This window comes from Lepidochelys olivacea (assembly GCF_965140295.1).
Source record: "Lepidochelys olivacea isolate rLepOli2 genome assembly, chromosome: 1".
In the NCBI taxonomy this organism is placed as follows: Eukaryota; Metazoa; Chordata; order Testudines; family Cheloniidae; genus Lepidochelys; species Lepidochelys olivacea.
Genome location: NC_140411.1, coordinates 153,837,186 through 153,864,737, shown reverse-complemented (window position 1 = coordinate 153,864,737; position 27,552 = coordinate 153,837,186). Strand labels below are relative to the sequence as shown.

At 42.4% G+C, this 27,552-nt stretch overlaps 1 protein-coding gene across 1 annotated transcript in view; it reads right to left on the bottom strand.

Moving 5' to 3' along the window:
* OTC (ornithine transcarbamylase) overlaps positions 1–17,530 on the bottom strand; it is a 38,227-nt gene extending 20,697 nt beyond the window's left edge. The window contains exons 1-4 of the mRNA XM_084612933.1: positions 17,372–17,530; positions 11,744–11,882; positions 11,059–11,140; positions 4,076–4,163 (exon numbers count right to left, since the gene is read on the bottom strand). Coding sequence (XP_084469059.1) covers positions 4,076–4,163; positions 11,059–11,140; positions 11,744–11,882; positions 17,372–17,448 — 386 coding nt within the window. The 5' untranslated portion in view covers positions 17,449–17,530. The remainder of the gene's footprint in view (positions 1–4,075; positions 4,164–11,058; positions 11,141–11,743; positions 11,883–17,371) is intronic.
* Between the last annotated feature and the right edge of the window lie 10,022 nt (positions 17,531–27,552).

Genomic DNA, 27,552 nt, shown 5'->3' with positions numbered 1-27,552 from the left:
TCAGATAAGATTCCCATTAAGGGAGTTAATTCTCTTTACTGAAGTGTCTTTGCAGATTAAATTGTTGATGCCACCTATACAGGTAAAGAGGAAGAACTGAACAGAATAACCTGTAAGGTTGCTGTTTGTGCCATTATTTTTTTCTAGCTAACACGTTATAAAGGTATGACTTTTGTTTAATCTACCTTGGATGCGTGTTTGGGAAAAATGTAGTTTTATCCAAACTCGTCATCATATGACTGATAAAGAGCTTCAAGAAGATAGATCCCTTTCAATGTATGGTAGCTACAGGGAACTCAGCCATAACATGGCCTAATGCTAGATTTCTTGCCTCACCTGTTGAAAAGGTAGCCACTGCAGTGAATACTGGAATCAGTGAATACTGACCACATGCCTTATGATTAAGGTATCACCTTTTGTAACCCTGACTCATGTCACAGAACTGGAGCCAGGAAATAAAGGCCAGTCTCTTACCAGCATTACTGTGTCACACATACCTTTGTTATGCTACTAGAAAGTCCAACTGAGAACTGAAGGTCCTGTTAGAATCTAGACCAGACTGAAGTCACTAGGAAGCTGGAGCTGGCCTGAGAGGAAACCAGGCTCACCCATGGCTGAATCGGGCTGAAGCTAATTTGAAAGAAATAGCCTATAGCTGGGTTTGCCCAGAAAGGGAGACCTGGACTAAATCAGAGTGATCTTGAGAGAAGCTGGAGCCCATGAGGGTGTCTGTGAGTTTCTGAAGACAATCGGAGGGGCAAGGCCCTGCACCCTGGGGCTGATTACCAGTGGTTACCCTGTATCTGGGAAAGTTACCAAGATTTCTATGTTGATACTAACTCAATGTAATGCTTATGATATTTGGGAGTTTTGCGATGTCTGGTGTTTTTCATAAGGCCCCCAGGTCCTGCAGACATGTGATTATGTATGACTCTCAACTTTAATTTAAAAACAATTGCTAGCCCTGATGGGTGTGGAGGAAAGCTTGAAAATATGACCCAAGTGCACCTTAAAGCCTCAAAAACCAAAAGGCAAAGAAAAATAACTCCCTGGTTATTTTTTTGAAAGTCTTGTAATTTTAAAGCTAATTTCGAGATTCGGGAGCACTGGGTGTGGCAATAGCGCAGACTCATGGAACAGCGCCCAAAGATTCAAGGAGACAGGGAAGTGTTTCTATCCAAAATGTATAACCCTAAAAACGGTTCTTGAATAAATGGTTTAATCTTCTAATTCAACGCTACCAAGCCACTAGTGGGGTTGTTAAAATGGCTTCGGGGCATATAGTGGTGGGCAGGTGAAGGGTGCAAGCCTATCCCTTACAAATGTAGGAATTGACTCCTGCTCATCTCAGTGGACTCTCAAGGTTAACAACTGATTGCTTCAGTGCCAGTGCTGCAGCTCAGCACCTGTGCTGTCGTAATGTGTGGTGACCCGTACTGATGTCACAGTAGAACAATATGGCATGGCAGGTACACGGAATGCTGGCAGCGTTTCCATTTTCCTGAGGGGCTGGACATACTAAGCAACAGTGAAAATGTTAAAGACCCTTCATAGGCTAGAACTCTGTTATTGTGTAAGTGTATGTCTTTAAGAGCTATTACGTAGCACAGAGGAGCTCTGTTATGGCCAAATTATAAGTCACTAAAACGTGTTCTCAGTGGAAACATTGACAAACGCTGACCTGCAACGAGGCTGTATTTCAACTATAATAAAACCTGTGGGCCTTTTACAGCCCTCTATTCCCCTTTACATTAAGCTTCAGCCTCCACTATTTCTAAGCCTTTAGAGCCCTAGGTATGAAGCTGTAATTATTTGAAATACTCTCCAGACTTGTTAAAACTCCAGTATTCCTTGTTTTTTATTGTCTGTTTATTTTCATGCTCCTTGAACCAGGCTTCTATATTGGTATCTACCTATATGCTAATAATGCTAGGGAGGTCACTCACAATGCTTCATTTGTTCTTTGTGTGAATGGATCAGTCCTGCTCCTGGGGAAGTCAAAAAGGATTTTGCTATTGACTTTATTCAGAGCAGGAGCAGGCCCACTGTATCGATCAGAACGTCTTTGTTAAGTCGAGCAGCTTGCCTGCCAGGTCAGTAAATGACCAACAGCCTCCAAACTAAATACAGTGTCTGTGCTTTTTCTGTGCGGCATTGCCTGGGGATGGCTTTCTTTTAAGTGGTGGGGGGTACTCTCCCTGGTAAGTCTCACCCTTTTTCCCCTGTCCCTGGAACCAGTTGCTAACAGCAAAGTCTAAACTCCTCATCTTCCCTGCTAAACTATCCTCTCTTCCTCCCTCTGTCACCTTTGGCAACTTCCTACCCTCCCTGTCAGTTTGCTTTGCAGGCTGGAGGCCACCCTCCACTTCCCTCTTTCCTTTGACCCCCTACCTTCAAGCTGCCACCACATCCTGCCCTTCTCCAAAATCCATCCATTCCTTAAGCAAAAAAAAAAAAAAACAAAAAAACAATTCTCACTTGAATTACTGCAACTTTTCTTCTCTGGCATCATGGACCCTCCCCTCATTCCATCCAAAGTGCAGCTGCACCTTTGCTCTGACCACATCCAGTCGCTCTTTAAATCCCCTAACCTTTGCCTTGATCAAATGTGGTCTTCACGTTCCAGCTTTGGCAAATATCTCCCAACTGCCACTGTGATTTTTGTGTCCATTTGATCCCCTTTCCCTCTCTCAAGCCTGTCAACAATTTCCTGCTGCTTGCTTTTCAAACCCTCTTAAATGGTGTGTTCTCACTTTACTGCTAGCCAGTGAGAAACCAGCAGGCAGGAAGGGGCTGGGAGAACAGTGCTCTCTCGAGCTGGGGGAGGAGCTCTCCCTCTGCCTTTAATAGAGCAGGGGAAGCTGTCCCCCTTCTGTTGTAATACTTCCCTGTCCCTAATGTCCCTGGAGTTACACCAGCGATGAATGTGGTCTGGTGAGTTTGGATGGCGTACCTGGATATAACAATAGCTGCTCTAGCAGCTTCATTTGAGGCAACGTTCTTAGGTGTAGAAAGAAAGTCACTTTGGGAAAATGAGGTTGAATCCCATTGTAGCATTTGAATTCAAACAGAAGGGAGATGAAGTAGGACTGAACAAAGGAACAACCCAGAGATGGAACCTGAGACTGTACTGTGCCTCCCTGACAGCTTAGGCTGCCTCTCTCTGCAGCTCCCATCATTCAATGGGTGTTAGAAACCTACACGTATAGATACCAAAGCAAGCCATTGGGTGGTGCTTTAAGTAAAACATGTTAACATGAATTACAATTAATGCATATTCTGGTGTCTTCAATATCCAGTCTGAAGAGACTGCAAGCCTGCCTTTCTATCATCACTGCCCCATATCCACTCTCCTTCAACTGATGAAGGTGGAAAAGGACACTCTAAAATGTCCAAAAGCTTGGTCTTTTTCTATGTTTTCCTTGGATTTCATTGCAAAGGGAAAAGCAATGCAGTATTGAGAAACCATCACTCCAGCTAACAACTGCAAAGAACACAGTCAGCAGGAGAGAGAAAACCACGGCTTGCTGATTATGTTTCTTGAACTGAGCTTGACAAGCCTGAGGTTGTGTGTCTTTCGACGGAGCAGAAAGGACCTTTCGAAAGGTACTAACCTTGGAGCATCTGAGCCCTGACACATTAATCTTAAACTACAGAGGGGCTTCTTAGAAAGCAGCACAATACTCCAGGTTGTATGAGTCATTAATAAAGGCTTAATGGGGAGCGAGGCAAAGTGACAGCATCTGCAAGAAATAGCCTCCCACTTCTGTGGTTTTAAAAACTCTGGTCAACTTCCTGTAGAATGGGCTGGGGGGGGGGGAATCCAAGGGCTCAATTCACCCCCACTGGATGGAAAAAATGCAAAAAGGTGACAAGTGAATTTTTTGCAAACTGCAAAAATGTGGAGAATTTTGGGTGCCTTTGAAATTTCATGGAAAATAATACTTAGGGAGTCTAAAATCATGCAAAAAGTTATTGGCAACCTGGTGTGTTTATTTCACAACATTTTCTCACCAATTTCAGCCAGATCTAGCACTTTCACATATGTAAAACAATCCCATGATATTTTACCAACCGTGCTGTATCTGTGAGACTCTCGTTAATGCCCAAATGTATATCCTGGGTTGTAAGGAAACAAGGATGTCCCCCAAGGAGAGCAAACCCTGCAAAGATTAAAAACAAAACACAATCTGAATGGTTACAATTTGAGATTTAAAAATAAATCCTAGAGAACAGGTATTTGCAACAACAACAGCAGTAAGGAAGGCACCCCCTTGTTTGGGACATTTAATGCCAGACTTCACAAAACAATGGTAAATACGCACTAGGGTGAAATCAATTCAAGTTCAGACAGCCCTCCAAAAGGCCTTTAGACACCACTTCAAACCTATGTTCAAGGCAAAATCCATGCAAGTTCATGCATGGTAATATCACTGAATCCCCACATTAAGGGCTGGGTTATTCTTTTCTCACACTAATTTATAGCCACTGATCTGAGTGAAGGTACATATTTGTGTAAATCTAGTTTAAGGAGATTAGGACCAGGCCCTATGGATGAAATTCACTCCTGTGCAGGCACAAGCCCTATGCACCATTTTAAGTGGGACTTAAGTAGAATCATAGAAGGTTAGGGTTGGAAGGGACCTCAGGAGGTCATCTAGTCCAACCCCCTGCTTGAAGCAGGACCAATCCGCAATTTTTGCCCCAAATCCCTAAATGGCCGCCTCAAGGACTGAACTCACAACCCTGGGTTTAGCAGACCAATGCTCAAACCACTGAGCTCTCCCAAGTACTGGGGCTCTGCGCTGATGTGAATTTTACCTTACGGGCCAGATCCTGGCCTCTGTTCTGCCTGCTTTTCACTGCTCCAGTGTGCGATAACAGCTATCTTAAAGAGTTGGTTGAGAATTATCCCAACATAAGGGGAAATAGCCCTATGCCACCTGCCTTCCCAGCCTCAGCGTAGAGGGCATGTTGGGCACAGTCTGGGTGGGGGAGGCCTGGCTGGAGTGTTGCCATGAGGGCTGTTGCACATGGGTATAATTTAGCACCACTCTGACAATGTTCTAAATGATACGCTTGAGGGAGCACAAGGCTGGTTTAAAGCCATATTTGTGCCCCAGCTGCTCAGATGCAGTGACTAGCTCTGGTGCAACTGAAGGTCTGGGCCTAAGGGTTTAAACTGGGCTTAAGTGGCCTTGTGAGGCTCCCTCTGCACTGGGGTAAATTTCATCCACTAGAGCAGTGGTTCTCAAACTAGGGCTGCCACTTGTTCAGGGAAAGCCCCTGGCGGGCTGGGATGGTTTGTTTACCTGCCACGTCCACAGGTTCGGCCGATTGCGGCTCCCACTGGCCGCGGTTCGCTGCTCCAAGCCAATGGGGGCTGCAGAAAGGGCGGCCAGCACGTCCCTTGGCCTGTGCCACTTCCCACAGCCCCCATTGGCCTGGAGCAGTGAACCGCGGCCAGTGGGAGCCGCGATCAGCAGAACCTGTGGACGCGGCAAGTAAACAAACCGTCCCGGCCCTCCAGGGGCTTTCCCTGAATAAGTGGTGGCCCTAGTTTGAGAACCACTGCACTAGAGAACAGTTCTTCCCTGGCAGGAGAATGGACTGGGTGATCTAGCAGGTCTTCCCATCTCCCATTTTGATTATAGGAAGTAACCAAACAAACCCTAGTATCATCATAGCATCCCACAGGCAGGTCAGCATTGTCATGGTAATTTGCTATCCTCTGGAGCAGAAAACACATCTTCAGTAGTTTAAAGGGGAGCATGAATCAGTGTTCATGTCACGCTCCTGCTCAGTACCTAGGCTGGGCAGGGGAAGCTAAGGATCCAACCCAGTGGACCAAATTTGGTGATGAATCCTGGTCATGTGCCACCTGAGGCACATTGCACATACGCTAAGTAGGAGTAGTTTAAACACAGCATTTTCTGGAAATAAGCTGACGTCGTTTTTCATTTGGTGTGAAGAGAGGACCACATAAACTATAGGAGAGTTTAGAATCTTTTGTCTGGGAAGCTGTGATCCAAAAGGTGCTGGGCAACTGTAGCTTTGTTAAACCTCAAGGAAGTTTAAAGTAGATCAGCTTTGTTCTCACCAGCAGATAGCACTGCAGGCATTTCCATTACTACAGCTTTTCACATGTGCTTTTGCAAGCATATTAAATATTAAAAGAATAACACCACAACTATTGTTCTTTATAAATGATTGATCTTGGGGTGAATATTAGTAGCTAAAATGAAACAACTATCGTGAGGACCCGAGCTCATGCTGGAAAGCAGAGACAGGTAATGAAGCCATGCACATGCTTCTCACTGTGGCCAGTTTTAAAAAGGAAACAAAGAGGTGTGTGTAGGAGGCAAAGCATATGTCCATAGAGCAACATGTGCCTTTTGTAAAATATACACTTCAGTGAGATTTCATGGCGCATAACTCAGAGCAGAACGTGTCCCTGTAGGAAAATCCCTCTCCTTAAAATCACTCAACATCTAGCAGTGTGGCTTACCCCTTAAAGGGCTGGAAGGCCATGGGCTACCCAACCCTCATTACTAAAGATGCAGCCCTTTATGGAATCAGGTAGTTTCCTATAAAGGGCAGCAGGTGGATGGAGTGAAGGGGAGAAAGTTCATGAAATAAGAAAGGTCCTTGTAGGAAAGTACTGGATTGATACCGGGGGTTTGGAAGGTACAGGCTAGAGCTGACAGAAGAATGAAGCCATGGCCAGAGGGCTGAACTCCAGTCAGAAAGATGGGGATTGACAGCTCTGGGTGGAGTAGACTGGGACAGAGGAAGAGTTCTGTGTGTAGCAAAAGAACAAGGGTGAATACTGTATTGACTTTTGTGTTATGGTTATGGACTTTATCTGGGGGATTTTGAGGATTGCTTGAACCATTTCTGTGATTAAACCAGCCCTGGGTGGTTAACCAAAAGAGATATTATGTGGTGTTCTTAAGGGGCCTGTGAAAGGGGGCTTACAGAGTAGCGTGCCTGCAAAGTGACCCCTACCTATGAGGGAGCACTCAGTAAAATGACCACCCGGTTACAATCTCCTATAAAAAGTTATCTGGGGGCTTGTTACAAAATGAGATGTCAAGGCTGGACATCCATGGAGCACATTCCATGAAGTGTGGTGGAAAAGGTTTGAATACTCCTCAGCCTGGTGCAAATAGACTTCAAAAACAGTGGTTGTTTTTGTTGCCTTATATATAGAATTCACCTATACAATCCATTTCTACTAAGATTATGAATAATTGGTGCAGAGAGTTGTGCACGCCTATCTTTGTAGAGTCATGGGCTGAGATCCTCACCCACACACCTCGACAGCTTGGTTCTATCATGGAGGCCCTGAGGAATAATCTCTTTGAGTGGCCAATTTCCTCATTGCTCTTCCACTTCTGCTGTAAGTTGGCTGGCACTGCCTGACAGAATTTGGCATGTAGTGTAGAAAATGCATTTTAAAGATTTAAAATTAAAAGCTCTACTTAGCGGCAATTAGGGCAGTGGTTCTCAACTGTGGTCCATCACTTGTTCAGGGAAAAGCTCTGGTGCGCCAGGCTGGTTTGTTTACCTGCCGCGTCCACAGATTCGGCCGATGGTGGCTCCCACTGGCCGCGGTTCGCCACTCCAGGCCAAAGGGGGCTGTGGGAAGTGGCACGGGCCGAGGGATGTGGTGGCTGCCCTTCCTGCAGCCCCCATTGGCCTGGAGCGGTGAACCATGGCCAGTGGGAGCCACCATCGGCCGAACCTGTGGACATGGCAGGTAAACAAACCGGCCCGGTGCGCCAGGGGCTTTCCCTGAACAAGAGGTGGACCACAGTTGAGAACCACTGAATTAGAGGAACATTCACTAAATTAGGCTGAAGTCTGAAACCTAATGAATATTTTTAAGGATAGCTTTGGAAGAGGATAACAAGGTACCAAAGTAATCTGCCTTAGTAGTATAGCCAGTTCAGACAGTATCCACTACTGGGCACTCTAAATGCCAGGTAGTGTATTCCCGGATATGTTTCACTCATTCTTTAGGATGATGTAAAATGATGTAATTTTGTGTGAATATAAGTACATGGTGTGTTTATACCATTATGGACCTCACTTTTCTTTCACACTGGTGTGAATTGGGAGTAACTCCTTTGTAGTTGATAGTGGTATTCCACTATAGAGGAATCAGGCCCTGGGTCTCATGACATGAAAGAATATATCTGAAGTTGCCCTCAACGTTGAGTATTAGTTGTGTGTCCCTCCCTTATTTCAAACTTGCAGCATATTGTCCATATTTCAGTGTCTGTAGAATGGCCTGATTTACTACCAGTCAGTTCACTGATATTTAAGTGCAGTTACAATCGGAGCGGCAAGACATGACTGAGAGGCGGCATGATTTATGCCAGATATAATGGAAACATAGAATGGCATTCACCTTTATACCATGACAGAGAGGAAGCTTTATTTTACAGCCAATATATAACCATGTGGACTGCACTTTTTTCAACATACAAGGACTATGTGTATGTGTACATAGAATGAGTATGGGACTGTAACTGCAAACAGATGACCTTTCCCACTGTAATAGGAAGTGATAGCAATACATTTGGTAGGTTCTGAAAAAACGGGTTTATTTTACAAACACTGAAAGTTATTGACGAGTCTTAATTTACACTAATAGTTTTAATGTTAATAAGCTGCTAAAATAATACGTGTACTAGAAATCTTGAGTGTATCAAATTAACATCAAGATTGTATTTGTTCAAAAGAACACCATTTCTCCATTACATTTCAAATCCTATCAGAATAATGAATTAGAAATAATACACGTTGGAAGAACTATAAATGTAAAATATGCTCTCATATAGCATTGCAAATTAACATGTATTTATTTTTTTAAGAATTGAGTTCTTTACAGATATGAGAATGGCAGGATCTCTCTCTCTCTTTTTTTCTTTTTTTTTAACATTTCCACAATGTTAACACACTCTTAGATATTGCACTGTGCAATAGTGAAATACAGTCATTTCCAGCTCAATTGTCCACCAGCTTAATGGAGTGTTGTAATGTTTGCTTACGCAAATTCACAAGGACAGATTATCAAAGCCTTGGCCCACACGTGACCTTTTTCAAGACCTCAGGGTGATTTGTGCCTGAGAAATGCCATTAGAGATAATGTGTGCCTCTGAAGTCTTGCAAATAACCAGTGTAGGCCTCACTTACACTTTAGAAAATTGGTAGGAAATGAATTTATTTCACAACAAAGCAGTGTGAGGCATTTGTTCTGATTGCGGAGGAAGCTGCCATTTCATCTTAAATAGCAGCTGGGATGTACAGAATTACCATGGAGGTGGAGGGAGGGGGAATACATGAATCTGCTGTGGAAGTCAGATCTTAGAAGCAAAGGGCAACATGATGTCTGTATCTGTCCTAGACAGAGGAGGGGGTGCAGGGAACAGTCTGACACATGCCTGGTGCACAAGTGCAGGAAACTGACACTAGGTGGCTCTATGAGATCTGATGTATAAGGGGGAAGGCTGACCTTAAAGGGAGTTGTGGGTACATTGGTCTGGGGTTAAAACTAGGGTGACCAATAGGGACAGTCCCGATATTTGGGGCTTTTTCTTATATAGGCGCCTATTACCCCTCACCCCCTGTCCCGATTTTTCACACTTGCTGTCTGGTCACCCTAGTTGAAACCCCTCTGAAGCTATGCTGATCGTGATTTGGAAGAAGGAGTAGAGAGGGGCATGGAGTCAGCAGGAAGACACAGGACCTCCATGCAGACACCTGTGGTGCCTCAAATTGCTTAAGATTCATATGTATATTGGGGGAATCTTCAGACTTGAGAGCAGAATAGTCTGCTCCTTCCTCCCCTTCTTCCTATGTTCTCTCTTCCTTCTTACAGAGAAATCTGGATGAACCTCAGTGAGAGAGGCCTTACAAAGTTAACCTGTCCCTTACATGGGACAATTCTACTTGAGGGAGGTTGGGCCCAGTACAGTTTACTTCAGGGTAAATGTGGGAGCAAAGATTTCCTCACCTGGTGGGTATAAATGTCTCCATAAAGAGAACACCAAACCTAAATGATTTCTTGGATGCAACGTTAGAATAGTTAGGTCTGTGCAAAAACATTATGGGCCCAATCCTGCAAACACGTAAGCCTCTGCTAAGAACATGAGTAGTTATGTATGTGTTTATTCTTTTAGCATCCACGTCTACAGTGCCTAGTATTATTAGGCCAGTATCCCTGTTCCTCCATCCCATCAAGTTTTGTTTCTCTAGAGGTAGTCATGGGGTTTTTCTTTTTTCTCTAATTTAAATCAAGATGTTGCTATGATTCTCAGTCTAAACCCATGCTCTGAGGGCTTGTCTACATGAAGCCTGAGGGTGCAGCAAACCAGTGTGTGAATGGACAGTGCACTAGCTTTCTAGTTGTAGGGATCTTGCTGCCACTCACTAAAAAGTCCATATCATGCTCTGGCATACCACTGTGTCAAACAACAGTATGTCAAAGCACACTACGGAACTTGTAGTGCACAGTAGCAGGGTCTACATGGTGACTTAATACGTAACAGGCTTGTGTTCACATCCTGGCTTACCGCACACTAAATTTCCATGTAGACAAGCCTTGAGACTGACAACAGTTATGCATAATAAATTAGAAAGATGTTAGTTATGACAGCCTGTGCCGGGTTAAATTGGTTTTATTTCTAAAATGAGTGCAGGGCAAGCGTACAGCTAGCTAATATGGCATGAAGCTTATATCACGAAAACCTTCTGCTTCCTGTTGTTTTATTTCAGTTCTAACTTGTTTAGAGTTGACCCTGGGAGATTTTAGTGAACAAAGAGATGTTCCTGTAGTATTAATGAGGCATAACGGAACAAGACACTGCTCATACTGTCCAGTAAACTATCATTCTCCTCAGACTTGAGTTTCATCCTTGCTGCTCGCCAACCTCAGATGTCTTCTAATTAGAAACTGCTAACTACATGATTAAGTAATGGTTTCATGATATGGACAAATGTACTCCGCAGAGAAAGTATTTATTATAACATGGTTTTGTCTAAATTTACCTGTTTCTGTGGATAATCTTGTTCGGGTACTTCTTTTCTCAAAAATCATGGCTAAAGATTTTCCTTGCAACAGAGGCAAATACTGAAAAACAAGAATGGAAAGGGATTTGGAAAATTGTTCACTCATTGTCCATTATCTAATATTTTCTTCACAGTTTAATGGCTGCAGGAAACTAATAATAAAAGCAGTAATTGTATCCGTTCTAATCCTCTGCCCCGCCAAAGCAGTCACTAGCATTGGGAAGAGTTTGGGAGAAACAGAAAGTTCTAGGGGCAAAAAGCATCTACATTTTTTTGTTTTGTTATTTTAAACAAATGAGAGAGATCTCTGACTCTTATCTTGCTCCCACAATACATGCAGAATAATGCTCCTATTCCTGCAAACCTTTACTTCTGCATGTAGCCCAACTGAAAATCACTGGGAATATCCAATAACAGGGAATTAGATAAGGGGTACACACCTTTGAACAGCATAAATCCCCTACTTCATCCAAAGAACAACACTTTGCCTTTTACTGGCTGGCCCTTCATTTGATGTAAACAATTTACACTAATTAAGAGTTGAAGTGGTTGTTTAGGACAAGCCAGTTTAGTTGTTGATTCACATGATCTTGTATGACAATCTTGATTTGGTGAGCTGAGTGACTGAACAAGCAAAGTGGATTTTAATTGAAATTTTACATACCTCTCCCTTGTCCTTTATTCTTTGTTTCAAATCTGATGCCGTCCATAGCAAATACTTTATTTCTTCTGCTGTGTAATTTTGCAGAGTTAGGAGGTCACGACCTTTCAGATTAACATTAGTTTGAGTTGCTTGCCCAGACCTACACCAAAAACAGGCTGTTTGTCATTGGGTATTAATTTGTTGCGCATGCTAAAGCTAATGTACAACCAGCTAAATCTCTCTCACTACCATCATTTGATGCAGTGAGATAACCTTCATGGAATGTGGTAATTAGTTTGTGACTTTTCATCTCACACAGCCACAACACTGCGTTGTTCGCTATATTAATCACCATTGTAACCATCTCTCTTATTATCATCAATGAAACTGATTTTGTTTCTTCTAACTTCTAATATTTGTATCTGGGTTATATAATCAAATAAATCCAAATGTAGAAAACCACTCAGGGTCTGGTTAAACACTTAAGGCTGCATTGTAGCTTGTTTTGAACAGAGGTGCAAAGAATTGGGGCAAGATGGCTCCTTGTGCTCTTTTTCCCAATCCCAACTTTGGGGTGCTGGCCCAGGACTGCTCATATGGATATAAATAATGTTTGATTTGTGAACCACATGCACAAATTTTCAAATTCGTTTCCAGAAACTGATATTGCCAATAAGAGAAACCAGCAGCTCATTGCTCAATAATATTTGATGAAGGGAGTAGGTTTGAGGGCTCATTCCAGAACCAGATGAAATGGAATGTTTATAGTCTCCCACAGAAGTGACACTGCAAAGTTCATATTATCTTACATGGCACATGACTTGATCAAACAGCAGAGTAAAGCCAATATTCCTATAACCTTAAACCGAATAATGAAGACTGATAGGTAATTTAACCCTTTCTCTGCTAAACAGGGACTGATTATATCTGCAACCCTCTTTATTATAACACAACTTGCACTTCACTAGTACTAAAGCTTAGAAGGTCCTAAGCCAAGTATGTCTTTCTCATTAATTGCAGTGACTTTAATTAGATCAGAGTCAAAACACCAAGAAGAATAAAATAATAAATGAATGGAGTTAGTGGGGTTTTATTTGCAAATACTTCCAACTCCAGTCCATTCCTGAGTAAAGCCTCAAGCCAATGCTCAGTTGAAACTGCTTCCAGCTGACAGGTCTCTGAGGCCAGGAATTGCAGACAAAAAAATCCCTAGGAGTGCTACTAGCAGTTGAGCTGAATGGGAGCACCAGTGCCATATGAAGCTCTCGAGGCTTCTGCTGTCTTTACCATCATGTCAAACTAGTGGGACTCTTTTTCTACGATCCTCCTGGCGTAGGCAAGACATGGAACTCTGCACACACAAGGTTCCAGACCTTACAGTTGTGGTACCACACACAGTCACGGCAGTTCTTAAATCTTCATGTGCAAATACGACAGATCTCACAGTCCGTCACATGTTCAACCCAAGAAGCAGTAGTTCTCCCTATAACTGAAAATATCCATTCTAAACACTGTTTTATTACTGACCCCTTTAAAAATGTTTGCTCCACCAGGTAAATTCTGTCCTCAACTCTTTTGGTGCAGGGGGCTTCTTTACAATGGAAATGATGCAGTAGCTGCACAAGCAGGGGCAGGATGTGGGGCAGTTGTCTTGCGTGGCATAAAGCCCAGCCGATCAGGATTCACTATATGCTCTCACGCAGAGGGGTGGTGGGCTGCAGGGAGGTGCTGGGTCACCACTGGATCCACCGCGAAGTTAACCTGGTTCCTATCCCCAGGGGCAAGGAAAACTATCCCCAAAGAGGCTATTCTAGCCATTAAAGATATATGCTGCAACCTTGCTCCCACTGAAGTCAATTGCAGAACACCCATGGATGTCAGCGGGTGGAAGATCTAGCACAAAAAGAGATTCCGCCAACGTTGGCACAGGAATGTCAATTGAAAACTTTCCTATTTAAAATGATTCAGAAGATTCAAAAAGATTTCTACCTGGTCAGAAGTGGTTAGTACTGTGCACTAGCATCTGGGCCTGATTCTGCATTCATTCTGCACATTTACATACAACATCAGGGAGTTTTGCATATGAAATAACTACAACATCAGACTGGATTGTTTCCACCCCCGCCCCCCTCCCAAAGTGACATCTGTTTCAGGGGATATGTATAGCATAGAGACAAGGAATAAGAGTAGCCTTATGACCGTATTTACCAAAGGAAAAATGGGACACTATGTGGGGCTAGCCCGAGCGCCCCCCAACCTCCACGGGTCTGGCCTGAGCATTCACCCGAGTGCCCTACTCCCCGCACACGGGGATGGCTCAAGCACCCATTCATGCACAGGGTTGGCGTCACTGCTTGCGAGCCCTGTCTGCCCCCTCTGCGCAAGGCTGGGGCTGGCATGGCTGCTCACTCGAGCCCTACCTCCCCCTATATGGGGCTGGCATCGCTGCTCATCCCCTCACATATTCATCTGCACCCTGCTTTTTGGACAAAACGGGGCATTTGTCCCATTTGCTCTTGCCAACTTACAGGGCTTAAAAAAGGGACCGTCCCAGCCAAAACAGGATGTATGGGCACCCTAGAGTAGCCCACATTGTTTTTTAAATCTGGCACTGATAGGTTATTATAGGATGGAATTTTCACAAGCATTGGTATAACTGTGCGAAAGCAATGGTAAAATACCCACTGACTTCCATGGGAGCAGAGTAAGGCCAACCTGGAGCACTTTTGGAAACCTCACCCATAATTATTTTACATTTGCTTAGTAACAAACATCTATTAGTTGTATTTTAGTAGCTCTGAGCCAGGTTTACAAAGACAGGCACCTAAAGACGTGTAGTAGAGCTGGTTGAAAATTTTCTGACAGAACTTTTCCTCCAGAAAATGCTGCTTTGTGGAAACATTCTGTGGGAAGGTGGTACGTCCATTGAAACTTTCCATAGAAACTAGCCTGCTTAGTTTCCTGCTAGCCCAGGATCCCCAGCCTGCTGGGCAGCTGCCACCTGGAGCTTCCTAACTCTGCAAGCAGACAGCTCTCTGAGGAGTCAGGCAACACAAAGTGGCAGCTACCCTTGGAGTCAGGCAGCGAGGATCAAGCTGAAGGCTCCCATTTCTGGTTTTCTCAGAAAGGAATTTTTCAGAATTTTCCTCCAGAATAATTTTGATTTTTTTGACTTTGCCCTGACTTGGAACAATTTTTTTTCTTCAAAACATGGAAATTTTCCACTGGGAGGGAAATTCCATTTTCCTGCCAGCTCTAGTAGTAGTTACTCATCTAGTGCAATATACAAAAGCACCTAACTCTCATGGTTAGGAGATTTTGTAAATCCCACTAGATGCCTAGCCATATATCTAGACCCCTAAATCCCTTTGGAAATCTGGCTTTGAAGTTCACAATGTTTGTTAACCCAACAAACCAGTAGATCCTAATTTTTAAATCTATGTGTTCTGTTGTTCTTAGCAAGATATTTCTGAAAGGATAGGTCCTGTGGGCTATTGAGATCTATTTATACCTTTGTCTAGCAAAACTTAAAAATAAAATACTATAAAAATAAAGCAATAAAATAAAATTTCAAATTGAATAACTAAGAAAACAACTAAAAATCACACAAAGCACTCAGTTGCAAAGCACCTTGCAATCAATACAGGTATGGTATAACCAGCAAAATCCTTTATTTGCATATATGTTCAAGTGCTCTACCTGATTTTACAAGATACACACTGACATATATTTGGACACTGAAGAGCAGATTTGACTTTGAGCCTTCATATGTATTGGGCAGTTCTCACAATCTCATGAAAAATAAAATAGCAAGGCAGACTAAATAACAGCTTAAATGTGATTCTGCTTCTAACTTTTATGGATATATACTGTAAGGAAACTTTGTTTCTTAATTGTTTCCCTTTTTTTAGATTAGGGCAGGGTGAGCAGGTCACTGAATTGATTGGAACATAAAGAGATGGCATGGGTTTTTGTTTGTTTGTTTGCTTTTTTCTGAATGGCTCTGGGGAGCCAATGGAAATATTCAAATATTTGACTCCCAGGTTTTTAGCAGATAAATCTGAAGCCTAATGTTAAATGTCACCAGAATTTGGGGCCCATGCATGAGTTCTACTTCTATGGCTCTGCAACCTCTTGCTCCTCAGTCACTCCACTCTCCCTCACTGAGTTGTCTCTAACATTTTATTGTTTCCAGCCCTAAAAAAATTTCAGCCAAATTCTGCATGACCCAAACTGATCTTCAAGATTTATTAGCTATGGTCCTCAGCAATGTGTAGTGTTCCTTTCAGGGCTGCCAGTGTCTTTTCAAATGAGGCATAACTGACCAAATAAATACTAGTGGCAGTTTGTATACAGGGAAGCAAAATCAATGTGAAAAATCATAAGCCAAATAGGTTTTTTCTTTTTGAATGAGAGAGGCAATTTCCTTAAATCATTATCATAACTGGTTGACTTCCTGGAGCTCTAAACCATCATTTGGTTAGCTGGCATTGATCAGAGCTTATGGTGATATCTTAAGTTAGTAAGGGTTGTGTTAACATAGTCTCCCTTATAATCCGATTTAGAGGGTAGTTATGGTAAAAAAGTGAGTCTGTAAAAATAGCATAGAGAGCCCAATTAAGTTATGTGGCCACATTTGAGAAAGCAGAGCCACTGTAGTTATTTCCCCATAATGACTTCCATATCAAGTTTGCTAACCAAAGCAAGATTTTGCTAGTCACCAACAATGCAAATGCAAAGCTGGACTATTACAGGGCATCCTTCACATGCGGGGATGAATAAATCAGAGAGTTCAGAAAACATTTTCAAACTGGTCCAAAGGAGAAAGAAGACAAGTGAAAATGACTTTTATAGTTTAATAGGATCTGTGCGTATGTAACCCTTGCATACAGTTTTTGAACACTTAAAACTTGTTATATCCTGTTCCCATTGGAGTCAATGTCAAAACACCTAAAGATCTCAGTGATGCAGATTCAAGCCCTAAATCTCTAATTTTAACTTGTTCTTCAAGTTGTGACAAGGATTGAAAATGGTGTAATTAAATATTGTCATAGATGTATTTTTCAGAGGCCCACATGAGATGCGCAATCTATACTGTTGAAACAATTACATCCAAGTGCTGCTCTCAGATCTCCATGCTTAGTCTTGACCCTGGTATTATGCTCTTCCTGCATGCATGTATTATATGGAGAGAGAGCAGAACACTAGAGCTGAAATTCACCGTGAAGCTGTGAAAGGAGAATTTTCCCCTTCAATATTTGATCAAAATACTTGTCTGTAGAAATTACAGTCCCTTACATTATATTCAGATATGTGATTGGGTGTTTATGATACGTGATGATGCTACCTCCAGCACTCAAAGGTTAATTGAATTTAAGAAAAAACAAATATTTCAGTGTGTGCTGCTAACCATTTGCAAAGAATGGAACATGATTCCAGAAGGGCTGAAAAGTGAAAGGATAAAAACCCTCCCGTCTCATGTGCAATTACAGTCTGCTGCCTGAAAACAAAGAGCAAAACAGCTCTAAGAACGCTGAAGGAGGCCTTTAGCTGAGATACTGATCTCTCTACAGAACTCATTACTTTAGTTTCCAGGTTTATGATTCAAAATGTTGCTAACTGAAGGACAAATCTAAATGATACACTTACCGAAAATGTTGCACCAGTTGCTTGCTGCTCTTTCTTAAAGTTGCAGCACTGAGCAGGTTCCGCAAATTAAAGAGCATTTTCTTTTAGAATGAAAGTTGCCTTAGTACGGGGAGCAAAGTCAACTAATCTGAAGTTCTATGAAGCAGAGAATGCCTTATGCTTCAGGGAGAGAGCAAAGGTAGTATCATGATGAGGCAACCTTATCTTGTATTTTCCTAGTTGTGAAATTTCAACCAGCTGAGAGCTGAGGTTGAATCTCCCCTTATTCAGATTTTACAGCTAGATGTTTCTCACAAGGTCAGTTGCACAACTCATTGTGCGTTTGCATGAGGGAGCATTACATTATGGCAGTATCAATATTATTTCTTAACAATGCAATGCTGTTAGGTATTTGTACATGAGAGCAAGATGGTGGATACAGACTAAGAAGAATGTGGAGCAGCAAAATTTATTTTTAAGTGTTCTAAAATAGTTTGCCTTTTAGGAGTAAACTTTCAAATTGTGCCACGGTGCTCTACATGTAAGATTCCCAATGAGGGTAAAGAGCTTAATAATTTTGTTTGTCTCTGGAAATTTACCCCTTCATCTTAAGCTGCTTACAATATTTGACAGGTTTCAGAGTAACAGCCGTGTTAGTCTGTATTTGCAAAAAGAAAAGGAGTACTTGTGGCACCTTAGAGACTAACAAATGTATTTGAGCATAAGCTTTCGTGAGCTACAGCTCACTTCATTGGATGCATACTGTGGAAAATTTCAGTATGTTCAAATAAATTTGTTAGTCTCTAAGGTGCCACAAGTACTCCTTTTCTTTTTACAATATTTGGTTAGGGTGACCATATTTCCTAAAGGGAAAATGGGACACTGCATGGGCTAGTCCAAAGCGCCCCCCTCCCTGCCTGCAGGGCTGGCCCAAGCCGCTTGCTACCTTCCCTCCCCATCGCGAGGCTGGGACGTGATCACTGCTCATTTGAGCCCTTCCTGCACCCTGCTTGAGCCCTGCCTCCCCCACCCCACACATTACTCCGCACCCTACTATTCTGGCAAAAGTGGGCATTTGTTCTGTTTGCTCTTGCCAACTGATCAAGTTGGCAAAAGCACATCAGACAAATGCCCACTTTTGCCAAAAAAGTCAGGATGGCTGGGACAGGACTTAAAAATGGACTGTCCTGGCCAAAAACAGGACATATGGTCACCCTATACTTGGTAAATTATGGTACTGAAAAATATGCTCCTTTGATCGCATTTTTTTATCCGCTACATTCTGAATCTCATCTAGAAACTTCATATATTCTTGGTAACTTTGGTTTTATGCTACCTCAACTGAAAATAATGGCAGCTTTCCCACTGAATTGAGAAGAAGAATTGATCCTCATTTCTTTGTTTTTTAATCTTGTTCCAGTTTTCTGTTTTTCATGATTACATTTGTTTAATGTTTTGTGATGATCCCATAAACTAGTCCAAACCTTTCCAAAGCTTCCTAATTAATCAACAAGCAAAATGTTGTTTTTTTGTTTAATGGCCGATATGTTTCTTTGTGTACAGTGTTGTTCTAGCCTTGTTGGTCCCAGGATATTAGAGAAACAAGGTGAGTGAAGTAAATCTTTTATTGGATCAACTTCTGTTGGAGGGCAAAATGCTGAAGAAGAGCTCTGTGTAGCTCCAAAGCTCGTCCTTCACCAACAGAAGTTGGGCCAATAAAAGATATTACCTCACCCACTTTGTCTCTCACTGTTTCTTTGATATTCTCTATGGAGAAGGCAAGGGGACATGCCATGTGCCCAACCTAGTTGGGGCAATGCTCTATATTTTGTTAAAGTGTTTTTGCAAGGAAATCTGTTTTATTTTTTGCCCTCTCATAGTGAAGTATTGCTGACAGCAGAGAAAATAATTTAATTAGAGGCAGAATGGTCCAGTGGTTAGGGGGTTAGGCTGGGATTTGAGAGACCTACTGGATTCAATTGCCTACTCTGCTACAGATCTCCTGTGTGACATTCACAACCCAATTTGGGGCCAGATGCTCAAAGTACCTACGCTGATTAGGTGCTTAACTCCCATTGAAATAAAATGAGAGTTAGATACCTAACCTTCTTAAGGATTTTTAAAAATCCCGTTAGACACTTCTCTCTGTCATTAGGCACCTGAATACCTTTGGAAATCTGGCCATTAATTTCTCAGTTCCTCATCTAGGAAATGGGGATAATAATACTTCCCTACCTCATAGGGGTGTTGTGAGGCTAAATAAAGACATTAATGATTATGAAGTACTCAGATACTACAGTGATGGAGGCTGGGGGGGAGGGTGTCTCAGTACCATAGACAGAAGGAAAATTAAGGCTTGTCGACATACAGTCATTTGTTCCCTCAACATTTGGCAGCAGTATTTTAAAACTATAGAATATAATGTGAACTGGCAATAAAAGGGCCCAGTCCAATGTCCACTGAAATCAATGGAAGGACTACAACTTCACCAGTTACAAGCTCAGTAGTGACAAGAGTATTTCAGCTTGTCCTTGAATACAAATGTAGCAGCCTTAGATGCAATCAGGTAATGTGTAATAATAATAATTAATAATATAATAAAGTATAAAAATATTTGTTTCCTCCTCTGTCACTGGGCTTCCTCTTTGACTACTGTATTCGTTTAAAAATACCGAGATGAAAGCAGAATCATCAGCAAACTCATTTTTTATTATATTATTTATATTGCAGCAGCATTTAGCAGCCTTAGTCATGGGCCAGGACCTGCTCTTGCTAGGTACTGTACATGCACTTTTAGAGTATAGATTGCTATATTTTTCTTCAAGCAAGACACGTAATAGGTACAGCTCAATACAATATGCACTGTTGCCAACTCCTATCACTTTATTGCAAGTCTCATGATATTTGGTCTTTTACTTAAAGCCCCAGCTCCTGGAATCAGGAGATTATGTGAGAATTTCAGGATTCATTTTTTTTAAAGTAAGTTTGTAGCCCACATAACTATGGAGAAAAGCTTGAAAATGTGCCCTAGGTGCACCCTGAAAGTTCAGGAATTATAAGGCAAGTAAAAAGAACGTGAAAATATATATCTATATATTGCAATCTCATGATTTTTGGATATCTGACTCATGATTAGTGAATGCTAGGGTTTGGCAGTGCTGAGTATATGCATACATATTATGCACTAGCCAGCTATGAACAAGAACCAGTCTGGATTCTGATCACCCCAGAAACCATTGAAACTTAGTTCTTTGTACCATGTCATCTGACCTCTGATGTTCAGGCAACCTTATGACTTGCATTAGTTACCATGAGCGTTTGTTCCCTATCTCTTTTTGTCTACAGTAGGGGTCGGCAACCTGCGGCATGCGAGCCGATTTTTACTGGCACGCTGCTGCCAGCCGGGGTCCCGGCCACTGCCCCTGCTCAGCCCGCTGCCGGCCTGGGGTTCTGTCTCGTGCTGTAGTGTATTAAATTCCTCCCCGTAGGAATGTGCTACTTGTGGATCACCAGGACTGGCAGCCGTAAGTAGTACACTGTAAGTAACACATTCCTATGGGGAGAAATGTAATACACTACACCAGGGTAGAGAAGGCTGTGCCTCCCCAAACAACCGGCCCACTCCCCGCCCCCTGATTGCCCCCCTCGCAAGCCCTGACCCATCCAACCCCCACTCCCGTGCTCCTTGTTCCCTGACCACCCCCTCCTGGGACCCCCTGCCCACTGACTGCCCTGCTCAGGCTTTTTGTATATTGTAGTAATGGTTAAAAAATGTATGTTAAAAAATACATAGGTCTGATGAAACAAAGTAGTTGTATTTATGTGCTTGTGCTTAATTTGTGTTTTCGATGATTTACCTTCTAAAAAAATCTCGATGTTTCGCACCCACAGAAAGAGCATCTCACACCCCCAGAAAGGGCATTGCGCACCCTAGGTTAAGAACCACTTCACTAAACTGATAAGAACTGCATTTTAATTTAATTTTAATTGAAGCTTTTTAAACATTTTAAAAACCTTGTTTACTTTACATACAACAATAGTTTATTTACATAATATAGACTTACAGAGAGAGACCTTCTAAAAACCTTAAAATGTATTACTGGCACGCGAAACCTTAAATTAGAGTGAATAAATGAAGAGTTGGCACACCACTTCGGAAAGGTTTCAGAGTAACAGCCGTGTTAGTCTGTATTCGCAAAAAGAAAAGGAGTACTTGTGGCACCTTAGCGACTAACCAATTTATTTGAGCATGAGCTTTCGTGAGCTACAGCTCACTTCATCAGATGCATACTGTGGAAACTGCAGAAGACATTATATACACACAGAGATCATGAAACAATACCTCCTCCCACCCCACTCTCCTGCTGGTAATAGCTTATCTAAAGTGATCTGGAAATGGCCCACCTTGATTATCATGCACATTGTAGGGAGAGTGGTCACTTTGGATGAGCTATTACCAGCAGGAGAGTGAGTTTGTGTGTGTATGGGAGTGGGGGGGGGGTGAGAAAACCTGTATTTGTGCTGGAAATGGCCCACCTTGATTATCATGCACATTGTAGGGAGAGTGGTCGCTTTGGATGAGCTATTACCAGCAGGAGAGTGAGTTTGTGTGTGTGGTTTTTGGAGGGGGGTGGGGGGGTGAGAAAACCTGGATTTGTGCTGGAAATGGCCCACCTTGATTATCATACACATTTTAAAGAGAGTGGTCACTTTGGATGGGCTATTACCAGCAGGAGAGTGAGTTTGTGTGTGGGGGGGGGGCGCGGAGGGTGAGAAAACCTGGATTTGTGCTGGAAATGGCCCAACTTGATGATCACTTTAGATAAGCTATTACCAGCAGGAGAGTGGGGCGGGAGGAGGTATTGTTTCATGGTCTCTGTGTATATAATGTCTTCTGCAGTTTCCACAGTATGCATCCGATGAAGTGAGCTGTAGCTCACGAAAGCTCATGCTCAAATAAATTGGTTAGTCTCTAAGGTGCCACAAGTACTCCTTTTCTTTTTGCACTTCTAAAAGGTTGCTGACCGCTGGTCTACAGGGACATGTGATAATGTATGAAGTTTTACTTGATGACCCAGAGTACATTCTGAGGCATGAGGCCCAAGCTGGATGGTGTTTGTTTTATAAAAAAATCATTCACATTATAAAATAAAGTGTAATTTTAAAAACTGACTTAGAAATGGGGTTTTAAATTAGGAACTATATTTTGAGTACCATAATTGTATTTTTATTTACAAACACATTGGTATTAAAAACTGTTTTCCAAACAAAATTACTGCAAGAGCCAAGGCCAACATCCACAACATCCTAACTTCTAGAAAACAGGATTTTCAGGTTTCAGTCAAAACTGAAATGGACAAGATTTCTAATTTACCTTCAGGATCTCTCATATCTTTTCAGTTTCCCTCCTTCTTTTATATCTGATCTGACCATTCTCAAATGACCTCCTCTATGCTAACTTTTTTTCAGCTTAGGCAGACTGGACACTGCTCCCTCTAGAGCCTTTTAATATTGCTCCTGTCAGGGGTCCTTCCCCACTCTGAACTCTAGGGTACAGATGTGGAGACCTGCATCAAAGACCCCCCTAAGCTTATTTTTACCAGCTTAGGTTAAAAACTTCCCCAAGGTACAAACTTTGCCTTGTCCTTGAACAGTATGCTGCCACCACCAAGCGTTTTAAACAAAGAACAGGGAAAGAGCCCACTTGGAGAAGTCTTCCCCCAAAATATCCCCCCAACCCTACACATACCCTTTGCTGGGGAGGCTTGAGAATAATATTCTAACCAATTTATTACAAAATCATCAAAGACCCAAACCCCTCAAAAAATGGAAAAATCAGTCAGGTTCTTAAAAGGACTTTTATTAAAAAAATAAAGAAAGGTAAAAATCACCTCTGTAAAATCAGGATGGAAAATATTTTACAGGGTATTCAGATTCAAAACATGGAGGATCCCCCTCTGGGCAAAAACTTAAAGTTACAGAAAACAGGAATAAACCTCCCTCTTAGGACAGGGAAAATTCACATAAAACAAAAGATAAACTAATCTGCCTTGCCTGGCTTACCTATACTGGTTGCAATATTGGAGACTTGGATTAGGATGGGTTGGAGAAGATGGATTTCTGTCTGGTCTCTCTCAGTCCCAAGAGAGAACAACCACGTAAACAAAGAGCACAAAACAAAAGCCTTCCTCCCCCAAGATTTGAAAGTATCTTGTCCCCTTATAGCGTCAGATGCCAGCCAGGTTAGTTGAGCTTCTTAACCCTTTACAGTTAACAGGATGCTGCCTCTGGCCAGGAGGGATTTTACAGCACTGTATACAGAAAGGTGGTTACCCTTCCCTTTATTTTTATGACAGTCCCATACATCATCAAAAAGAGTTGCTATTGTCCTCCTTTCCAGCCTGTTTGCCCAGAAAACAAGGGCTAGCCCTGAGACTGTTTTAAAAAATGTTTTCTGTTATTCATTCGACCTTGGAATCAAAAACTACTTCCTTTTAATGTTCCAAATTTCATCCCTTTCATAAACTATATTTGGCATCTGACTACCCTCTTTACTTTGCTAAGTAAGTCAAGTTGCAAAGTAATTTGTGTTCATTTATTTGCTTAGTTGAACCTTTGATTCATGGGCGGCGGGTATAATAGGCAGCCTCCCCTGGAACTGCTGTGTCTTCCGGACCCACAGTTGCAGGGTTTTGGGGGGATGTTTTTGATTTATTATGCCCCATGGACTCCAGGGAGATTAGTGATGAACAGAAGTCACACAAATGAGGGTCATTCTTGTCAGTTGCCAGCTTGTGCAGATCAAGGAGTGACCTCTGTAGCCACCCTGGAACCTGCATGGGACATATCAAAAGCTTCTTCTGGACCTGAGAGACACTTTTCCCTTTCGGGCAGCTTGGGGTCTGGGAAGGGCAAGGAGGGGAGATGCAGCTGCAGCTGACCCAGGATTCCTCCAGGCGGGGGGGGAGGGGTGGGCTCGGGGCTTCGGCTGGCCCGGAGCTCCTCTGGGCATGGGGGCCCCAACCGTGTGGGGTGGGGGTTTGCAGGGGGTCTAAGGGCTCCAGCCGCATGGAGGAGGCATTTGGGCCAAAGGGGCAGAGCTGGGGCTAGCCTCCCTGAAGGGGGGCTCCACCCACAGCCCATGCTTTGATTGCTATTTCTCATTTCACCAATGCATCCCATATCTTCTTTTAATCGAGAAATTCCCCACCCAAAAATATTAAAAATGTTATGAGGTGTGGCATGGTTCAGGTGTCTCTGAGGATATTTGTACTGTTTCTTTAAAAGGTGGAGTGTGTATGAGGTGGGGGGAGTGGGGATGATTCTACGCAGAAGCTTGAGAGAGAGAAAATACTGTTTTCCTTATTCTAATCATTCTTCTGGTTCACAGAGAAAGTGGAGAAAGATGCCTTCTCTGATTCTGTACCATTGTTGCATGACATTTATGATGGTCATGGAGCTGTTCTGTAATAATTTATAAATACTGTATGTTGACCTGGTTACTGTCATGTTTACTACTTGAATAAATAGGTTCAGTTTATTGGGGGCTGTAAGGAAAACAAGCAGAAAGGAAAAAGAATGACTCAAGATAAGCCACCCCTCAGCAAACACTTGAGAGGTAAAAGACAACACCTGGTTTCTTAGCTTTAAAGATTTTACTTCTCCCTAGTCAACCTGCAAAACTAGGTTTGTCTTAATGGACCAAAGCTCAGGAATTCAGAAGAACAAAAAAACTCTGGCAGTTTACAAAGGATCTCTCTCTCTCTCTCAAGAAGGCAGTAGCTGTTCAATGAGTTGTTTGGGAGACCAGACTAAGGTGCAGGCACCTCAGGAGTGTCTGAAGAAGTTAGGCTTTCCTAGGCTACCATCAGGGTATAGCAGGGGTTTAGGTAAGGCAGACATGCATGTACACTAAAAATCCTTTTTCTCTGCATACAGTATTTTGTTCCTACACATAAAATAAATAATACTTTGGTTTTCAGAAGACTGCCTGATCATTGTATACCACTGGTCACACACTCCCAAAGTGTGCCAAACCCCACTGGATCTGCTGAGCAAGCACAATTGATAAATGAGGTACTGTAGCCCAGGGCAGAGGCTAAGAGAGGGAAAATTATGGAATTCCATCTGGGATAGGTAAAGGTATAAGGCCTGACAACCGAGGGGGAGCACTCAGAGACCAGGGAGGGGAAAGAGGTGCAGCTAGCCCTGCAACTGTGAAAACATCCACAACTTCATAAAGCAGATATCTGGATTTAGCAGGCCTAATTCTCCTCTCACAGCATTGACTTCAGTGGTGTTACTCTTGATTTACGCTGGTGTTAGAGGAGGAGAATCAGGCCAAATGATTCAAGAAAGCTTTACATACCCTATACATTTTCTCACTTGTTATAGGTTTGTGAAATGCAATATTTTATTACTCACAGATTACACTGCTGTCTTTACAATCACCAATAAGAGAGCTAGAGTTACCATCATATTACTCTAAATGTCTTCTGCCAAAGGCTACATTGCATCACTGGTTATGGAAACATCCCCTTTCATATCTTCTGGACTCAAATCCACAAATGTTATTTGGCAATAGATTGAGAAATTCTGGTTATTTTATTTCTTCACTATGCCCTAGCCTGGTCTGTCATCCTCTAAAGGGACAAAGCAGCCCTAAAGTTGATATCCTCATCAACTGCTCCCCCATTCTCCTCGCTTGTTGACTACTTGCTGTAAGTAATCTTGTTCCAAGAAAACTGCTAATTCTACAGCTGTCATATATGTCAGGGGGAAGCTGATGATTGAAGAATGTGGGCAACTCTGTTAAAGTGTTCAGAGACTCTTCTGATACATGTGATGGAGATATTTAACTAAAATCAAAAGTGGAAGAGAGTATTTGTTAAAAATGCAAGTGTGAAAAAAAACTTTCATAGCCTATTCTGCCACAAATATTCTCTAAAGTACCTTTCCGTTTTGTTTTCACTCAACTTTTAGTGTTGCTGAGTTTGAAAATTGACATCTTAACAGTTGGAAAAGCAAATCTTTCTCACTTAATGTACAAGCTTAATATTTGAGAATAACAGGAAAATAAAGCTGCAAATGAGCAACCTGGCTAGTTTGGAAACACCTTTTAATAAAATATGAGCTCAGAACAAATGGGAAAAACTAAGGCTACGTCTACACTGTGCACCTTACAGTGACCAGGGAGATTGACGTGTTCTCCGACTGGTTTTTGAATGTTATAATTCTTGACGTCTGATTTGTGTCCATATATTCTTTTACGTAGAGACTGTCCAGTTTGACCAATGTACATGGCAGAGGGGCATTGCTGGCACATGATTGCATATATCACATTGGTGGATGTGCAGGTGAACGAGCCTCTGATAGTGTGGCTGATGTGATTAGGGCCTGTGATGGTATCCCCTGAATAGATATGTGGACACAGTTGGCAACGGGCTTTGTTGCAAGGATAGGTTCCTGGGTTAGTGGTTCTGTTGTGTGGTATGTGGTTGCTGGCGAGTATTTGCTTCAGGTTGGGGGGCTGTCTGTAAGTAAGGACTGGCCTGTCTCCCAGGATCTGTGAGAGTGATGGGTCATCCTTCAGGATAGGTTGTAGATCCTTGATGATGCGTTGGGGAGGTTTTAGTTGGGGGCTGAATGTGATGGCTAGTGGCGTTCTGTTATTTTCTTTGTTGGGCCTGTCCTGTAGTAGGTGACTTCTGGGTACTCTTCTGGCTTCGTCAATCTGTTTCTTCACTTCAGCAGGTGGGTGTTGTAGTTGTAAGAACGCTTGATAGAGATCTTGTAGGTGTTTGTCTCTGTCTGAGGGGTTGGAGCAAATGCGGTTGTATCGCAGAGCTTGGCTGTAGACAACGGAAGGTCTGGAAGAAAGCTGGAGGCATGTAAGTAATCTCCCTGGTCACTCGAGTACAGACCTAAAAGTGGCAATACTACAACAACAAAACTTCAAAACCAGACTCCAACGAGAAACTACTGAATTGGAATTCATTTGCAAACTGGACACCATTAAATTAGGCCTGAATAAAGACTGGGAGTGGATGGGTCATTACACAAAGTAAAAACTATTTCCCCTTGCTTATTTCCCCCCCCTACTTTTACTCACACCTTCTTGTTAACTGTTGTAAATGGGCCATCCTGATTATCACTACAAAAGGTTTTTTTTCTCCTGCTGATAATAGCTCACCTTAACTGAT